A 20,544-nucleotide genomic window follows, 5' to 3' on the forward strand; every position below is an offset into this window, starting at 1 on the left:
CTTTACTCAAAGGAGAGGAGATACTACTTACCTAAACTGTTAAATTTTAGAAGAAAACAAAAACAACCCCTTTTAGTATTAAAAATATAAAAAAATGTTGTTTGCTTTAATTCTTATAATTTTTAATTCTGTTTAACCACTTCCATGAAACACACGCATATTTAGTTGCTTTTAGGGAGTTGATGATGAGATGCAGTAATATGCAATTTTCATCATAACATTATACTTGCTATTTTTTCAAAGGTATATAGAAAAATTTAATTTTCTTTAAAAAGATTTATTTGAACATTACAGCAACAGAGAGAGAGGGAGAGATCATCCCTCTGCTGGTTCACTCTCCATATGGCCACAAAGGCCAGGGTTGGGCCAAGCTGAAGCCAGTAGCCAGGAGTTTTTTCCAGTCTCCCTTTTGGGTGGCAGGGGCCCAAATTTTAGGAGCATCTTCTGCTGTTTTGTCCAGAGCATTAGCAGGCAGCTGGAATGGAAAGGGAGCAGCAGGGATATGAACTGGAACCTATATGGGTTGCTAGACGTCACAAGTGGTGGCTTAACCTGCTACATGCTTCAATGTTGGCCACATTTGTTTGTTACTAAAAAAAAAGAAATGGCCAAAAATAAAAGTATGATAAAGGAAATTCTATTTATATTTAAACTTGCATGAGCTCATTAACAAACTAATAAGTCACTCAAAATACTGGTAAATATATATATTTAATGAAATGTAAAACACGAAGCTTTGAATAAAATGAAGCGTAGTAAAAACTAAAACTGAGCCAATGAAGAAGTTGTGTAACAGTTCCTGAAGATTTACAAATAGGGTGGTTCAACATTTCCTTTTTTTAAAAAAAATTTATTTGTTTGTTTGATATTAGAGTTATACAGAGAGAGAAGGAGAGGCAGAGAGAGAGCTAGAGTGAGAGAGACAGAGAGGGGTCTTTCATCCGCTGGTTCACTCTCCAATTGGCCACAATGGCCAGAGCTGAGCCGATCCGAAATCAGGAGCCAGGAGCTTCTTCCAGGTCTCCCATGCAGGTGCAGAGGCCCAAGGGCTTGGGTCATCTTCTACTGCTGTCCCAGGCCATAGCAGAGGCTGGATCGGAAGTGGAGCAGCCAGGCTACGAACCGGCACCCATATGGGATGCCGGCCCTGCAGGTGGTGGCCTCATCTGCTACACCACAGCGTTGGCCCCTCAACATTTTCTAGTACCCTTAGGTAAATGAAACTAGTTTGATGACATGGCTAAAAACCTGGTAGCTTCTCTCTTTTTGAGTTCATCTGTTTTATAGCTAAAATTATATAAAATGACAGAGCATATGATGCATATTCCATATTTACTTATAACTTTATATTATTTATAAAATCAGATTACACAACTCTTAAAAGTAGAACATTTAAAAGCATAAAATAAACTTGTTGAATTTGAAATCTGATATATTAAATTAACAGTGATAATTACCTATTGCTACTACTGGTAAGACCAGTAAAGGAAAGGATCAAGTAGGTGTCAAAGATTAGAACAGGTAATGAAAGCCTTCTAAATGTTCATCAAAAAGGAATTGACTACTCCGAGAAATAAATATAACTTTATTATGGTATATCTTATTTTGAGACTGATCCTTGATCGCCATCTAGTGACAATCATAAAAATTTACTTGTAAATATTTGCTGTCACCTAGTGGCTACTCAGTATGGTGACTTTTTCTAAAATAACTGATTTTTTCTTTCAATATCATTCCTTTGAAATTTATTCATTCACCTCAATAATCATATCATGTCAGTAATAAGTGTGAATTATGAGTCAATGGATATGGTAACTAATAGAGCATTGTTACTGGCTTCATGAAACTTTCTAGTAATAGAGATGAGAAATATGTAACTAATAAATATGATCGTGTGGAAAAGGGAATTAAAAGATACTTGTCAATGCAAAGACATTTTGAAATCCATGCATAGTTCTTTCAATAATACACATTTCACGAACTTTTTGTAGACTCCTCATATGAATTTCAATTTTTTTTGCACCAAAAATCATTTTTTTTTTTATTTGACAGGTAGAGTTATAGACAGTGAGAGAGAGAGAGAGAGCCAGAGAGAAAGGTCTTCCTTCCGTTGGTTCTCTCTCCGAATATCCGCCACAGCCGTCGCTGTGCCGATCTGAAGTCAGGAGTCAGGAGCTTCCTCCTGGTCTCCCATGCAGGTGCAGGGGCCCAAGTACTTGGGCCATCCTCCACTGCCCTCCCAGGCCACAGCAGAGAGCTGGACTGGAAGAGGAGCAACCAGGACTAGAACCGGCGCCCATATAGGATGCTGGCGCCGCAAGATGGAGGATTAACCAAGTGAGCCACGGCGCCGGCCCCCAAAAATCATCTTATCTTTTAATTTCATTTTCCAGGAAAATTCCATTTATGTTACCATTTTATTTACTTATTCAACTAAAATTTCAGTGCTGGCAGTATAAACAGGGCTGAGTATCAAAAGATTTTCATAAATGAAAATGGATCCTAGTAAAACACAAGACTGGGAACAGGAAAGGGAAGTGGAAGAGGGGTGGGAGGCCGAGTACAGTGGGAAGAATTACTATGTTCCTAAAGTTGTATTCATGAAATGCATGCAAATAAAAAAATAAATAAATAAAAAGACTTTCAGAAAATAGCAAGTGATGCTATCACTGCATACCAAGGTCGCATGGTTTTTATAGGTGAACTAAGTAAACAGACTGGAGCAGAAGACCTGAGTTGGAGAGTGACCAGAGCCAGAACTGGGAAAGGAGACCTTTAATCCATGGACATGGGGCTGTGGAACATCTTGTACAGGTGGAAGGAACTGCATATAAAGAAAGTATGCAAGACCAAGAAAAGATGAACATAATCTGAACACGCTGACCACAGTGGGCTGACAGAGTGGGTATTCAGTGATGTCTGATGAATAAACTTCAATAAGCCCTAAACACACTTCAGCATTTCTCTGAGTGCAAAATCAGGTGGCTTTATATAGTGCGAGACTCCGAGCCTAGTAAAGCGTCCCTCCCCCCGCCCCCTCATTTCTCTTTGATTCAGGACACCTTCTGGTCAGAAGTCCCTCCTCAGGCTAACAGACCGGAAGCAGTTAGGCCCAATATGGCTGACTGAGTAGCCTCTAGAAAACCTCAGACCTCTTACTTCCATGCTAACTGACACACAGTCGCCATGGCGGGATATGTTGGGCCCCTACAAAGGGTGAAAAGAGATGTCACCTGAGTTTTGAGAAATGTCTGCCTACTCCAGGAAGGACATGAAACTGCCTCCTCCTCATTCCTATTGCTCCGTATCCGTATCTAGGGCTCCTCAGCCCCAACACGTGGAGAACCTGGTTTGTGAGTGAGGCTCTCGTTTCTCCATTTTTTGGCCATTGAGTAAACTTGTGTTCTTGACCTTTTGGGCTTCACCATATTGAACCAAGGATCCTGCACTGGGATCTCTCCCCACAAAGGAGGGCAGGTGGTACTATACTAGCAACACTGCAACCTTTCAGCATTAGAAATCTGGGAGCCGGCAATATTAGGCGTCAATGAACCAAGATGCCTCATAAAATGTTTGCATTATAATTATTACTTAATAGCATTATTTCTCCAGTTCCTAAATGAACAGTCAGAAATGATAGTCACGACATCAATGATATTAATAGAGGCAACATTCCTAATCAGACAGGACTGTTAGGCTGGTCACTGCCACAGTGGAGTCTTGCAGATTTGGGGAGTCTAAAGACGAAAATCCATTATCTTGAAAACACAGCACACACTTATTTTGTAAACCAATTTCACACTTGATTTCCACAGATTACCAAATCTAATTTCAGATTCAATTATAATTTAAGGGAGTTTGTTTCTTTAACAGGAAAATCTACTTTAATAAAGAGCTTTTCTAGAAGACTGACATGAGAAGGTTTAGCAATGACTATACTTCACTATATTTGCTGAAAATTTCAAGGTGTGTGTTTCATTATTTGAAGGCCATTTATATCACTAAATGGAATTATGCTTATAGTGATTTGACATTTCTGCAAATGACATATTTAATAAGTACTTTAAGAAATAAGTTCTGAACTTCTGGGCCATAATTTATTTTTAAATTTTCAGGGCTTGACCAAATACATGCCCTGATGCTATTTTACTGATCCTAAGAAAAAGAGTTCTTTGAAGACAAGAGCAGTAGTATAATCACAATAGTTTTATATTCATGTAGACATTACTACATGTGTCTTTTGCATGATGCTATCACTACTTTGTGATATTTTAGATTTTTAAAAATGCCCTCAAGGGAAGTTTAATAAGATATATTATTTCTTAACATGGTATTTTAGAAAAACTGAATAAAGGAGTCTTCTTTTTTACTGTACACCAGCAAAATGGTTAACAAATTTTGGAACATGTTTAGATAAGTTCTTAGAAGAGGTCAAATGTTAAATATTAATGTAAGGAAATGTATGCATCTTCAACTTATTGCATTTTCTGTAATAACAGATACCTAAGCTGTAACAGACTTGGAGTTAAATAGATTCAAGTTTGAATACCTATTCAAAAGTTCATAGAATAATGTAATTAAATACATTTAGTTTGTTGTAAAATTTTTTGAAATATTTAAATGCAGTTTTTTAATAATACATATTTTCCATGAACTTTTTGAAGGCTCTTCATATATCAAATGTCATATATACCATACATCAAGGTTCTTCATAATCAAAAACTATAGCTCAGTGACTTTGGGTCAGTTACAGATTTCTTTGAGGACATTTCCCCAGGATGAGTACTGAGAGACACAGGGAACACACATGAAGCACGCAGCAGACCCTTAGGCTTCCAGTCTGCTGCTACTATTACTACCACATAGCGACAGATTTCATTCCATCAGAGATAACTGTTGACCCTGGATCCAAGGCCTAATTATTTACACCAAGCAATCCGTGTAGGTGATGAGGACTGAACTGAGCTATCGTACTATTTTCTTTGGAGTTGAAATTTGTTTTCCAATCTTTCCTATTTTCTTGTAATTTCATGTTAATAGGAACCAGCACATTTTATGCTTTTCCTCTTAACTTCCAAACCTATCTGTCTTTCTGAATGGACATCAAGTTTTGCTACCCTCATGAGCCAAGTCTTGGAACTAGTCTGGAACTAGACACTGTTTCTGCTTTGGCTGAGCCCTTCCAAGGAACTAACTACTTTCTTTCCAACATTATTGCATTGGATCACATCTTCTTCCCGCCTTTGGGACATATGTGTCTTAGGAGAGGGAAATTAGACAGTGGGCTTTTCATTCCCTAAAAAGTCCAATCAATAACATGAATAGAATATAAGAAAAATCCCTATAAATTGATTCAGAAATACCTAATACAGAATTTGTATAAAATAAGTAGAATTTGATTATAAGTATTTCATCAATTTATTGAATATTTATATCCTACCTATTTTCAAAAGTTATTTGTGTCAACTTTAGAGGAAAGAAATATGCTAATATAGGAAACTGCTAAATACTACAGCAATAATTAAAAAATCACAGAAATTGTGAAATTCCATTAGAATGTTTGACATATAAACTCTGAATTATAAGAATTTCTTTACCAAGTAAGATACTGCCTAGGCTTCCAGGGTCTATTTCCTTCTTTAACATAAAAGTCAGTCACACACACACACAGACACACACAAACACCCCCCAAAAGATCATACTCTAGGTCAATTTAAGCAATCATGTAGCAAAGTTAAGCAAATGATCTAATAAAGACACAAAGAAAGTTCTAAACCTTATATGAATATTACTAAAAACAATGAAAACATTACAAAAGCACAATACAAAAGCTAGTTCTTATTGCTATCTCTATTTCCCTAGTTTGTACAGCTTTGGTTAGATTTCTGGTCTATAACAAAACTTCCTAGTGTAAAAGAATGGTCTTTTGGGAATAAATTTGTATCAGTTATTGTCTGCTTTCTCCACCGCACTGAATTCATCCACTGTATTGCTGCTGGCTGATTCTGTCTTATAACCACATGGCACAAGCTTTATTTTGTTTGGTGATTCCATGCCCACCTCTTACTCATCATGTCTTACCTCTGCATTTAAGTTATCTGCAAGGCTTTCCAGAAACTGACTCTCAATTGGGTTTTGCTGAGTGAGCAAAGTGAGGTAATGGCTGAGTTTATCGTGTGTTGTTATGATGATTCCTTCCCCAAATTTGTCAAACTGTGGCCGTCCAGCTCTACCAAATATCTGCATGACATCTAAAATTCCAAGGTCAACAAAGGAGCCTCGTTTCGCAGCATATATTTGTGTTCCCTAGATGAGGAAAAGTTAATAAAAATTTACAGACATACACAAATATAATCCCGATATGCTGAATACTGAAATTAGGCAAATATGGCAAGATCTCAAAAGTGTACTTTAACTAATCCTTTCATCATCTGTGATAGAGTTAAATTTTCACAATATAAACTAGATTCTTATTGGAGAAAATCAGTCTGACCTTATATAAACAGTGTTCAAAGTCAAGGAAACAGCCAAATCACAATGTTTTCTAAATAAATCAATTCAGATGTTTGTTTTAAGACACACATAAATCCATCTGCAAAGGAAGATAAGCTCTTACCTTGATAATGACAGCATGAGCAGGAAGATTGACACCCCAGGCTAACGTAGCTGTACAGACCAGGACTTTGATATGCCCATTAGAAAATAAGTTTTCAACCAAATTTCTATCCTGCCGGAGCATTCCTGCATGATGAATACTAAAACCATCTGGGAATAATTCTCGTACTTGCTTATTTCTTGACTTTTGCACCTAGGGTAGAATCAGCAAAACATAAAAGAGTGTTACTTAGCATTTAAAAGCGATTGTATTGAGCATTTCTGTTGAATGAATTTATCAAAGAAAGCTTAAAATTATCATAAGCATCTTAAAATATCAACTGTTATTATATAATGATTTAAACAAACAATAAAATGATGTCTTTTGAAAAAAGCAATATGTGAACAGGATACAAATATGAAAAGAATTAAATGAAAGAAGTATCTTTTTTAGCCAAGTGGTCCTTACAATTGAGCATTGTTACCTGTTTCTTATCCTTCTAAAAATACTCTATTAAAAGGAGCTTAAATTGGGGCTGCTGTTGTGGCACAGAGCATTAAGTTGTTGCTGGCAACACCGGCATCCCATCTCAGCACAGGTTCGAGTCTCTGCTGCTCACTTTCTATCATGTTCTCTGCTAATGCACTTGGTAATATAGTGGAAGATGGCCACACGGGGGACCTAGATGGAGCTCCAAGCTCCTGGCTTCACTGTGGCCCAGCCCCAGCCATTGCGGCCATTTGGGGAGTGCCCAAGTGGAAGATCTGTCTCTACCTCTCTCTGTCACTCTGCCTTTAAATAAATGGGGAAAAAAGAGCATAAATCTCAGTGACTTCCCAACTCCTTCAGAGTAAAAGTCAGAGTTCTTACAATGCAAGGCCCTACAAAAATCAATCTGTAACCTCAAGAGCCGCAACAACCAGCTTTTTCTCTAAGTCTCTCTTCTGACAAAGCCAACCTTCTCCGTGTCATCTACTACCTAGAAGGCTCTCCCCTCTCACAGTGAGGTCCCATGGTTCCCTATTATGCCCCTTGTTTGCAATGAGTCAACAAACTCAACACTCTTTACCTTCATCAGTGTTCCTGTGATCACTGATGGGAAGGCACTGACCATCATCTTAGCTCAACTTTGCAACTGCCCTGAGTATATTAACTTCACTTCTGGTACCTGGTCTTTGGCCTCGTCTGAGCTCAAATATGGCATCTGGTTTTCCTGCTATTACAAAAGACCTTACAAAATTCATGGAAGACTCACTATACAATGGATAAACATTTTCTGCAAAAATTAAAGATCATAAATTAATATTTTAGAAAATGTCTATAAAATCAAAGTTCCTGTCTGGGCTTCATGTATTGTGCTTATTTGCTACTGCTCTATAATCTCATTATCAGCAATATAAGAGTTCTTTTTGAATTTTTTTCATATTTTTTACATAAAGGGCACCATTTTAGCTGAGTGATTTAAAGGGGCTAGAGCTCTAGCCCAGAAAGTGCTACATTATCTCTCAGGCCACTTAAAATTTAAAGCTAATAAGTTAATAATAATGAACTAAGAAAATGATTTAAGAAAATAGTACTTGGGGCTGGTGTTGTGGCACAGTGGGTTAAGCCACTGCAGGGCCAGCATTCCATATGGGTGCAAGTTTGAGTCCTGACTGCTCCACTTCCTACCCAGCTCCCTGCTAATGCACCTGGGAAAGTAGCAGAGGATGGTCCAAGTTCCTAGGACTCTGCACCCATGTGGGAGACCTGCAGGAAGCTTCTGGCTTTGACCTAGCACAGTCCTAGCAGTTGTGGCCATTTGGGGAATGAACCAGTGGATGGAAGATCTCTCTCTCACTGTCTCTCCTCTCTCTCTCTGTAAATCTACCTTCAAACAAATAAACCTTTTTAAATTAAAATCAGCTTATAAAAAAAAAGAAAATAGTACTCCATGAAATTTGCTGTAATCCTAAAACCAAAGGTAATACATTAACAAACCACACCATCTAGTGGCCATTCATTAAATAACAACTTACACTTTTTTTAGTTTTTTTAGAAGACAAAAGAAAATGCAAGTCAAGCTCCACATGTTAGTTCTGTATCCATGGACCCAATCAAGAACAGACTGAAAATACTGGAAAAAAATCCACCAGAACTGATATGTATGGCTTTCCCCCCCTTGTCATTTTTCCCTAAACAAAACAATCTAACAACAATTCACACAGCAAATATACTGTATTGGGTATTATAAGTAACTTGGAGTTGATTTAAACTATTCGGGAGAGTGTACAAAAATTATATGCAAATACAACATTATTTTATATAAGGAATCTGGGCGTCCCATGTTTGGATATTTGAGGAGGGGTCCTGGAACCAATCCCCCCACATAAACTGAGGCACAACTGTGTATGTGTACTCAACAAAAGCATGTATTCTTCAAGTTTTCAGGGGGAGAACATTCTTACTTTATTGTTGTGCGCTGTGGTCAGCTTGTCAGAAATAATTTTATTAGTCAGACCCATGACCAACCATACTTGGATCCAAACTGCTTGACCTTTCTTTTTTATATAAGAGATACTGTTATTGTCAATCTTCATAAAGCAGCACTTATTTATTTATTTATTTTGACAGGCAGAGTGGATAGTGAGAGAGAGAGACAGAGAGAAAGGTCTTCCTTTTGCCGTTGGTTCACCCTCCAATGGCCACAGTGGCCGGCGGACTGTGGCCGGTGCACCGCGCTGATCCCAAGGCAGGAGCCAGGTGTTTATCCTGGTCTCCCAAGGGGTGCAGCGCCCAAGCACTTGGGCCATCCTCCACTGCACTCCCAGGCTGTAGCAGAGAGCTGGCCTGGAAGAGGGGCAACCGGGACAGAATCTGGCGCCCCGACTGGGACTAGAACCTGGTGTGCCGGCGCCGCTAGGCGGAGGATTAGCCTGTTGAGCCACAGCGCCAGCCTAAAGCAGCACTTATAAATATGGGACAACTCTGGGGTAAAGTCTGTTGTGGAGAACTTGCTAAGCTCTAACTGGATAGGGAGAAGAGAAACATTTCAGATGCTCCATTTCTTCTTTGTCATTCAGGAGTGGACACTTAGATCTAACAGGAGAAACTAAAAAACCACTGCTTGGAGGAGAAGTTCTAACAAATCAGATAGCTGGACTGCCGTGTGTTTCAGGTGAAGAAACAAGTCTGCTGTCTGTGGGTCCCCTAAACTGGAATATCTTGATGTGTTTGATATAAATGTGGATTCTGATAGGACTTGACTGGGCTTGCTGTGGCACCAACGACACAGTGAGAAGGTACACACAGAGAGGATGCAACTGCGGGGAAAAATTTTCAAAGGTAGCAGGGGGGTCTAGAGTGTGGAGAGCATCTCCCCCTCTGTCCTGGTGGGTTCCACACTCAGCTACAGTGGCCATCAACAGGGTGCATCCCTCTAGTCTCTGTGACAAACTAGGAGGTCACTTAAATGAGAAACATGTATTTTTTTTTTTCATTTGTTTAAGAATACAAAGAAAGTTCAGGCAAAATCTGAGCTTTGAATAATTCACAAATTATCCAAAATAATAGATCACTTGTATATGGAAGACAGACTCATGCAAGTGATTTCTAAAAAAAGCAAGGTGTTTATATTAGAGGCATGTGGATAAACATTACACTCTGTCACTTATGACATGATCTCTTATGACAATGATCTTACAGTTTGCTTGTACCGACTTGCACCCAACAGTGTGCCTTCTGTATAGCTTGCACTTACTAAACGTTTGCTGAATGAATGAATAAATGGCTTGGTAGTTTTATCAACTAAGTTTTTACTGAAAATGTGAAATGTGGGTGTTAACACCGTTAAGTGGAGGAAGGTAGGCAGGAAGTAAACACGCACAGATGCCAGGATGACTGAAAGAGAAAACGTGTCTGTAGGGCATTACGCTCAGAGGTTATTGAGTTCATACAAGAAAATTAAGCCATAGAGGTCAAGATTTATTTTGTCTCAAGCATAGATAGTAAGGGAGTAATTACAATTTTTAAGAAGTATCATATTTGTTGTTCAGGGAGAGGGAACTTCACAATTGTGCTAAGACCATGACTGGGTGAAAAGATGGAGACGGGGAGACAGAGATCACACAAAGCCAAGGTGAAAGTAGGCTGTAAAGAAACCAACACTGGGTAGGTGCCTACTCAGGAGGATGAGCAGAACATGAAGGAAAAGGAGCTGGAGTTGTTTCAGGCTAATCCCTGCCAGGGTGCACTGAATATATTACAGAGAAAACAGGATGAAGAGAGTTCATGCTTGTGTCTTAGGCTAGGCAATAAGAAGGTGGAGAACAGATGCAGTTTTTGTCAGGACTTTGAAATGATCAATTATAAAGAATTTGGCTGTTATTCTGAATAAATGGGGAGCCGCTGAAGGTTTCTGAGCAGGATGGAGAAAGGAGAGACCTGTTAGATCCCACTATTAGAACATTCAGGGTGAGATGGAAGGGTGGACTGCATGAGATGAAAAACAACTGAATAAAATAAATCTGTTCTTTCATAAATAACACGAGTGAAACACTTACTTATCTAAACAAGACTGTAAGAGTGAATGAAGCAGCTAACTCAAGAAGTTACAAAAGTCTGAAGGGAAGAACTGGAATGACTTACCAGCATCATAATAAAACCTACTGATATGAAAACTGTGAAACTGTTAAATATGAACACTTTTATTTTAAAGGAAGAAATTAAACAACAATAGACAATGTTATCGTTGGCTAGAGTATGAGATGGTAAAAGAAGCTGCAACAGACTGTTTTATACTATCTGTTATACAAGGCCATATAGATTTGTGACATATTGTCTGTAGCTTAATTGAGCTATGACAGGATAACTGGATGAACAGCTGTGACAGAGATCACAGGTCCACAAGCTTAGAATATATTACCTGGGGGCTGGTGTTGTAGCATATCTGTAAATCCACTACCTGAGATGCTGGTGTCCCATATAGATACCAGTTGAGTCCTGGCTACTCTACTACTGATCCAGCTCCCTGCTAATGGCCTGGGAAAGGTGTGGAAGATGGTTCAAGTGATTGGACCCCTGAATTCAAGACTTGAATTGAATTGAATGAAGTTCCTGGCTCCTGGCTTCGGCCTGTCCTAGCCCCGGTTGTTGAGGCCATTTGGGGAATGAACCAGGGGATGGAAGATTTCTCACTTTCCCCCTCTGTATCTCTTCATGACTCAGTCTTTCAAATAAATAAAATAAGATAAAGAATATCTATTATCTGTTAAAATAGCTGTAGTGGTGGACATAGCACAATAAACAGTATAGCACAAGATACAAAATTAGTCATTTGGCAATAAAAATTAATACAAATTAAAAGAATATAAGAGGAATATACCATAATTGAAAAGGATCAGGAAAGGGTACTTTGTAAAATTCAAAACATTCCACTAAAAAAGCTATTTGGAATGGATGATAGTCTAGCAAGATACTGTCACGAAGTTTATTCCAGAAGTGATCTAGCAGCTTGGCTTTAAAATATTTAAAGATAAATAAATTCTAAACTTTTAAGAGACTTATGAAGACAAAACAGAAGAGTGAAAATTAATTTTACAGTGTACTGACATTGATATTAAAACCCGGCAAAGCAGAAAAAAATAATCCAATAGAAAATTGTCTCTTGTGAATGTTAATCCAAACAGTGAAGGACTTTAGAAAATTCATCAATGCATTAAAAGAACACAAAACTAAGTATAATCCATCCCCACATGCAAGATTATTATACTTATAAATATACTTATTTTAATGTTTTATGATAAGTCAAAGGAGAAAGAACATATATATGATCAGGATTGGGAATGAAATTTGACAAAAGGCTATATTCAATCCTCATGGGTAGAGATGAGTTTCTACTTAAACTATGCTTACTAGTAAAATGTTAGAAGTATATCAGTTCAAATTAGGAACAAATTGAGACTGTTCACATCAGCCGGTCAAAGATCTAGAAAATGGAATCAGACCTTGAAAATAATAAAAGAGAAATCCTGGAAAGATACTATTGAAATTACTAACTGTAGATGAAAAGAACATTCATTTGGAAACCAAGGACTAAAAACTATTGAAATAGTAAGATAATTCTGAAAAACTGTAGTCTCAAAAAATCAATAAAGATATATACACAAAATTGCTTGTTAAAATATATATGAGTAAATAAAATATCATTTCTGTAACAGTCATTAGAAACTGAAAGCAAGTGGCATCTACATGAAGAAAGTTTTAAAACACTGCTGGGGGCCAGTGCTGCGGCATAGTGGGTTAAGCCACTGTCTGCAGCACCGACATCTCACATGGGTGCCGGTTCGAGTCCTGGCTGCTCCACTTTCAATCCAGCTCTCTGCTATGGCCTGGGATAGCCGCAGAAGATGGCCCAAGTCCTTGGGACCCTGCATACACATGGGAGACCTGGAAGAAGCTCCTGGCTCCTGGCTTTGGATCGGCGCAGCTCTGGCCATTCTGGCTATTTGGGGAGTGAACCAGTGGATGGAAGATCTCCCTCTCTCTCTGCCTCTCCTTCTCTCTCTGTGTAACTCTTTCAAATAAATAAATAAATATTTTTAAAAAAACACTGCTGAATGACACTGAAGAAATGAAATGCTTTGCTTTTGAGATGGAAAAGCTTGGTTTGGTAAAAATATCAATTCTCAATAACTTAATCTACAAAATAAATGCACTAACTCAACTAAAATGTGAACAGTTTCTTGGAACTGATACTAAAATATATCCTGAAAAGGAACTTGAAAATTTATCCAGGAAAAATTCTACAGTTGAAGAATAATCAGGAAGCATATCCCAAGTAGGTATTAAAAGTATTATAAAAACAAGTAAATAAAATCAACAGAAGAAACATGGAGTATTTAGAAAAAGATGATATGCCCTACTATCTGGAGTAAGTTTCAACTAGATCAACAATTTAATAACAAAAATTAAATAAGGTAAAAGGGCTTGAAGTAACCTTGGGTGAAGCAGGAATGGGCCAAGACATAAAATCCAGGGATCATCAATAAGTTGACAGGATTTATAATGTGAAAAATATTCATAAAGAAAAATAAAAATGAAAGGTTAACTAGAAAAAAAAGTTGGTGACATCCATGGTATTACATGCAATTTAATACACAATGGAGCAAGGATATGAAGAAGCCACTTATGGAAAAAGAAACACAAATGTCTGTAACAGAAAATGCTCATTTTCACTAAATAAGTGCTAGTGAAAATAACAATGAAATACTTTTGTCTATTAATTTGTCATAAACTTAAAAATCTTGACACTACTTACTACTGACAAAGTTATGTGAAGAGAAGTAACTATTTGAGGAAAAGTAAACTCGGACAATCTTTGTAGTTGGCAACTTGAGACCACTGACCAAAATTTTAAATGCAGGTACTGTATGATGGATAAATTCCACTGTCAGGAATTTTCACAGTGTATACCACTGCAAATGCTATCATTCTGAGCATGAATGCTTACTCTGTCACTATTAACAATCAAAATAACTGGAACTGGCCATCTATCAACATAGGACTGTGTAAATGAATTATTAAAGTATCTCTATTTGTGCATGTTAAAAGAATGAAACAGAGCCTTCTATGCTGATTCAAGATGATCTCCACAATATACTATTAAAAAAAATTACAAACCACAAAATTTATGTCTTTTTCCAATGTTCCTATTAAAATCCATGCATGTACACTCATACACCTCCCACCACTCACCCATACACACACACACACACAAATGGTTGCTGTACAAAATCCTTCCTCAAAAGAAATATAAGAAATTTTAAAGAGAAGTTTCATCTGGAGAAATGAACAGAGAAGAGATGGTTAAGATGAGTTCTAGAGGTAAACTTGTTAACTGTAAGACACCTGCTGCTTTGTGAAGTTACAGTACAATCACTGCTTTTTCCACCTGGTTTTCCAGAGCCAGCACTACCTGAAGTTCAAGCTTTGCTATTCTTTGCATTCATCTGGTGAACACAGCATTGGATTCTCCCAGGATGCCATTTGAAATCCTATATTAACCTCACTGGATAAAGTGTTTCTACACATGGAAATTCAGCACAAACAATTCTCTAAGCTTAGTTTCTTCTGAATTTATCTCTCTACAAGGGAATTCCCACATAGGGCTTTCTAGTCAGAAAAATTAGAATGGAATGGGCAACTACAAAAATAATCCATTAGCACACAGAGGGCACTGTGGTCTTCTCCCCTAGTGAAAGCTTGCTGAACTTCCATTCACGACTTTCAAAAATAAGGGTAAAGTGTAACTACATTTCAAAGTTGACTTTCAAACTAACACAAACATATAATTTTATAACATGGCTCTTAAAACAGACTGCAGCAAGAGGTGGAATATATTAAAGGAAATTTTGTTATTTTTATATCATATTCCTAAAAATATATAGAAGTAACACAAGAACTTCAGTTTTGAAATAACCCCCGATGAAACAGCATGCTGAATCTGCACAATTTATCATGATCTTGTAGGCCTTCGGAAGTAGTTTATCTGATATGTCTTAAAAAAATTTATTTGGATATAGGGGTAGTAGAGTGAGGGGTATATGGGAGTTCTATGTATTGCTACCTCACAATTTTTGTTTTGCAAATTTAAAAGTATTCCGAAATAAAGTAGTTACAAATAAAATTCACTTGACTATCTTTACCTAAATCTTAAAACAAAAATTTTTTAAAAACCACACTATGACCTGTGATTATGATCTTTAAATTTTATAACTACATATATCTGTGCCCTTAGAAATTCCTCACATTAGTTATCTGGTCTATATATATTTAGAGTGCTCTCTCTCATCTAGAATTTGAAATGGAGATAACACACTTTCCCAAAATGTCATGACTCTTTAATAAGATATGTAAGTTTATTGTAAGAAATTTATTCTGTACTTTTTTTTAAAAGTACTTTTTTTAAAAAAAGATTTATTTATTTATTTGAAAGGCAGAGTTACAGAGAGGGAGAGGTAGAAGCAGAGACAGAGAAGTCTTTTATCAGCTGGTTCACTTCCCAAATGGCCTCAACACCCAGGCTGAAGCCAGGAGCCAGGAGCTTCATTCTGGTTTCCCTTCTGGCTGTAGGGACTCAAGCATTTGGGACATCTTCTGCTGCTTTTTCCAGGCCATTAGCATGAAGCTGGATCAGAAGTGGAGCAGCTGGGACTTGAATCAGCACCCATATGAGCTTCCATCATTGCAGGCAGCAGTTTAACCTGCTGTGCCATGCACCGGCCCCAATTCTATACTTCTTAAAGTACAAGAACAAAAGTTGCTGTGATCAAACTCCACTTAAAGTAATAACGAAAGAAATAAGGGTAAAATATGATTCTTTAAAAAGAATCTCACTTACTTAAAGTTCATTATTCAAAATGAGCCATGCGTTAGACTCTACAGAAATGAACACTGAAGCATCTGGGAATTTCCCTGATGGAGAAAAATGAATCCCACTTTTCAGCATCTCAATAATGGTTGCGCAATTTGTCTCTTCAGCAATTCTCAGTAGCCTCTCACTTGCATATAGTCTAAAAGCCTAAACATAGAATTTAAGGTCTCCATATTCTGACAAAAACCTACGTGCCTAGCTCTCCATACCCTTTACATTCCAGTGTAAAGGGACTATACTTATTCTCTCTCTACATCTAATATTTTTCTTTGCCCATATTCTCATTCACTTTTCTTGGAATGCCCTGTACCATTATGGGTACCTAGTGTAACCTTGGAGCAGTGGTTTAAACTAATCTGCCTCTCTTTTGCATTGTGTGAATGTTTGTTCTTTTCTCATATTATTTACTAAATTTTGTTTCACACACAGCATTTAAAGAATTCATGAAAACAGAATTAAAAGTTTATTATTTGTGTGCAAAAATATCTGAAATCCATGCATATGAAGTGCCTGCAAAAAGTTCATGCAATGTACTATGAAAAAATTATGCATACATTTCTTCTCCCCCCTCCCCCCACCAAGGAAGCCCACATCTGTGGCTAATGCAGGGTGTCAGAAACTCAATCCAGGTCTCCCATGTGGTTGGCAAGAACCCAATAACTTGAGCCATAACTTCTGCCTTCCAGGGTTTTGAATTAGTAGGAAGCTAGGGTCAGGAGTGGGAGACAAGTATAGAATCCAGGTATTTTGACATGGGATGAGAGTATATTACCCAGCATCTTAACCAGTAGGCTAAACTTGTACCCCATAAACATGTTTTAATTCTATTTTCCATGAAATTCTTCAAGTCTCCTCTTATACCCACATACACACACACACACACGCTCACACACGTGTGTGTCCTGCAGGTCATCTATGAGGCTGTGTGTTTTTTTGTTTGTTTGTTTTTGTTTTGACAGGCAGAGTGGACAGTGAGAGAGAGAGATAGAGAGAAAGGTCTTCCTTTTGCCGTTGGTTCACCCTCCAATGGCCGCCGCTGCTGGCGTGCTGCGGCCGGCGCACCGCGCTGATCCGAAGGCAGGAGCCAGGTGCTTCTCCTGGTCTCCCATGGGGTGCAGGGCCCAAGCACTTGGGCCATCCTCCACTGCACTCCCTGGCCATAGCAGAGAGCTGGCCTGGAAGAGGGGCAACCGGGACAGAATCCGGCGCCCCGACTGGGACTAGAACCCGGTGTGCCAGCGCCACAGGCAGAGGATTAGCATAATGAGCCGCGGCGCCGGCCCTGTCTGTGTCTTAAAGACAGAAACCCTTCCTTTTTCAGTCACTTAATAATTACAGAGCCAGTCAAGACAAATGACCTATTAAATTAAAACTAATGTATTAATTTAGAACTGAATGTATTGTTATATAATCTAAAATTCTAGAGAGATATCTAATATTTAATTGAGTTGCCATCTACACTTTAAAACTCTACCACTGCTAGGTATAGAGTAGTATTAGTTTTATTTTTCATTGTAAATTATGTGTTAGAATAAAAATATTGGCATATATTAACTTGCTTTTAATTTTTCCATGGTAAAGGACTCTGAAGAAAAGTTTGGCTCTTAAAATATACTTTTTAAAAAACTGAACCATGCAACAGAAAATCTAACAGTATAACAAACCTTCAAATCATATTCAGAATTGGATACTACCCTGTCCAGCTTTTGATGATCTACTGAGTTTAAGAATAAATAATTTATTAACTTACTCGCAGAGATCTTTTTTTTAGGTCTTCTTTTTTTTTTTTTCAGAGTGTCTTGGCTTTCCATGCCTAAAATACTCTCATGGGCTCTTCAGCCAGATCCGAATGCCTTAAGTAATGCCTTCGAGTGAGATCCCAGTGGAAAGAACGGGGCCATCAAAGAAGGAGGTACCTTTCTCTGAAGGGAGGAGAGAACTTCCACTTTGACTATGACCCTGTCGGAATAAGATCGAAGTCGGCGAACCCTAGAGGCTTCCATAGCCTTGGCAACTCAAGACTAGAGCCTAGGGAGATTACTGACGCCATAAACAAGAGTGTCAAATTGTTAAATCAACAACAGGAGTCACTGTGTACTTTCGTCTCATGTGGGATCTGTCCTTAATGTGTTGTCCAATGTGAAGTAATGCTGTAACTAGTACTGAAACAGTATTTTTACACTTTGTGTTTCTGTGTGGGTGCAAACTGATGAAATCCTTACTTAGTATATACTGAATCGATCTTCTGTATATAAAGATAATTGAAAATGAAAAAAAAACAAACAAACTTGGTGTTAAATTGGAAATGGCATAGAAAATTAATCAATTCTTAAAAAAAAATCATGTAGGATCTCTGTCCTTAATGTGCTGTACATTGTGATTTAATGCTACAACTAGTACTCCAACAGTATTTTTCACTTTGTGTTACTATGTGGGGGCAAACTGTTGAAATCTTTACTTAATATATACTAAACTGATCTTCTGTATATAAAGAGAATTGAAAATGAATCTTGATGTGAATGGAAGGGGAGAGGGAGCGGGAAAGGGGAGGGTTGCGGGTGGGAGGGAAGTTATGGGGTGGGGGGAAGCCATTGTAACCCATAAGCTGTACTTTGGAAATTTATATTCATTAAATAAATTTTTAAAAAAACTTATTAATTTATAAAATGTTTAATAAACTTTATTCATCCACAGTTTGTTTACTCATTATATTCTCTCTTTTTGCTCATCTACTTACTGGAACCACATGTTTTAGTTGTTAAATTTAACAAGGATAAACAAACAGATGTAGATATTAACAAGTCTATTGAAGCTGGTCAAGTATTTTTACCACTGTGTTCACTGCCTTTGACAATTCAATACTATTTTTTTGCTATAAAGCTTTAAATTAAAATGTCACCTCTATCACTACTTCATGCTGTTATATTCTTTCCTCTCAAAGCTTACAAACAATCATTTACAGAGTGTGTGCTATGTTATGCAAAGTATAAATATATACATATATTCTATATATATAGAAGTTTTTTTATTACAAAAATATATAGTTACCATTGCAACTTTGTGATGAAATTGTGGATTGAGTAACTTAAAAAGGTTATATTACATTATGTGAATCAAAATTAAAATGCAGGTTTGCCTAGATCTAGAGGCTTTATTCTATATGAGGTTACCTTCCTCTGAGAATAGAAATGGAATGCATATAAAAATCTAATCAGGCAGTCAGTTGAATTTTTTGCTAATTTTCTTTGGTTTTATTTTTAAAATGTTAATTTTTGACATTCCTTCTCCGTGGTTGCAGCATACAATGGAGCTACTCTGTTGGTCTCAAAAAGGAATGGAAGTTGGGAAGTTGGTAATATATAGCTGAGGAAAGAATAAACTCTAAGAAGATATTATTTTGCATGTAGTTTAACTAAAAGTGTAAGAAACAAGGCTATTTTACACCTCTGCTACAGTCTTTATTTAACAGATGTCATCTAATTTCAGGAAGAGAAAGCTCTAATTTTATTTGGCCATAGTGACCCTGTGAACCTACTAAAGCAGAAATCAAGAAAGCTATTCATATTAACTATTAGATAATCTGTATTAAATTTCCATCAATTGCAGTAGTCATTGACTTACAAAAAGGCTAAAGTTGAAGCTATGGACACAAGCAGATGGTTGGTAGAACTAGATAATAAAAAGACACAAAAATTACACTTTAAAGTAGCTTAAAGGTACATATTATTGGATTCTTTCCAGTGTTCTAGCTTATTAAAACATACATTTCCAATAGCTAAATTCATGAGCCTTATTGCATGATAGATCAATTCTACTTAAAATGAAAGCTCTCGATATCACTGATGTGTAAAACACCTGAACTCAGACCACTGCCCATAAATTAAAAAAATACAGTAAAGGGTGGGTAGGAATATTCACTTCACTCCTAGAATATTTAAAATCTGTTCAAAATCTTGTCCCTAAAGGAAAAATTTGATTTCACTTGAGATTTTGAGTGAAACAAAATCCAAGTATTCTAACTGAAATATTCATTTAACTTAAAAGCATAATTAAAAACAATAGCTTCATAATTTAAAGACCAGTGTCCCTGATGTAATTTTACTTTATGAACATCAACTGCTACTATTCCTTGAGATAATTTTTAGAAAACAGTGGCCTGTTTTTTTTTTTTTTTTTTTAATTTGAGATTTTTTTTTTTTTTTTATTTGAAAAGCTGAGAGAGGGAGCAAGCATGACAGCAAACATGTGACGGGTGAGGAACTCCATCTGGGTCTCCCATGTGGGAAGCATGGGCCCAACTACTTGGGCCATCTTCAGCTGCCTTCCCAGGTTCATTAGCAGGGAGCTGGATTAGCAGTAGAGTGGCTGGGACTCAAATTAGCGGCTTAATCCACTCTGCCGCAATGTTGGCCCCCAACAGTGGCTTGTTAAGATAGTATATTTGTAGGGAAGGTTTAAAAATAATAATATGCATGGCAATTTAGGGAAATTGTACACATATTGTTCATTACCCTTTTGTCAGGCAAATAATTAGACA

At 37.3% G+C, this 20,544-nt stretch overlaps 1 protein-coding gene across 5 annotated transcripts in view; it reads right to left on the reverse strand.

The window, feature by feature from the left end:
• ASCC3 (activating signal cointegrator 1 complex subunit 3) overlaps positions 1–20,544 on the reverse strand; it is a 382,634-nt gene that overhangs the window by 164,426 nt on the left and 197,664 nt on the right. For all 5 annotated transcript variants that reach the window (XM_062186549.1, XM_062186553.1, XM_062186551.1 and 2 more), the window contains 2 exons: positions 6,617–6,808; positions 6,082–6,306 (listed from right to left, as the gene is read on the reverse strand). In XM_062186549.1, the coding sequence (XP_062042533.1) occupies positions 6,082–6,306; positions 6,617–6,808 (417 nt within the window). The remainder of the gene's footprint in view (positions 1–6,081; positions 6,307–6,616; positions 6,809–20,544) is intronic.

The sequence above is a fragment of the Lepus europaeus genome, chromosome 3 (genome assembly GCF_033115175.1).
Source record: "Lepus europaeus isolate LE1 chromosome 3, mLepTim1.pri, whole genome shotgun sequence".
Taxonomy (NCBI): domain Eukaryota; kingdom Metazoa; phylum Chordata; class Mammalia; order Lagomorpha; family Leporidae; genus Lepus; species Lepus europaeus.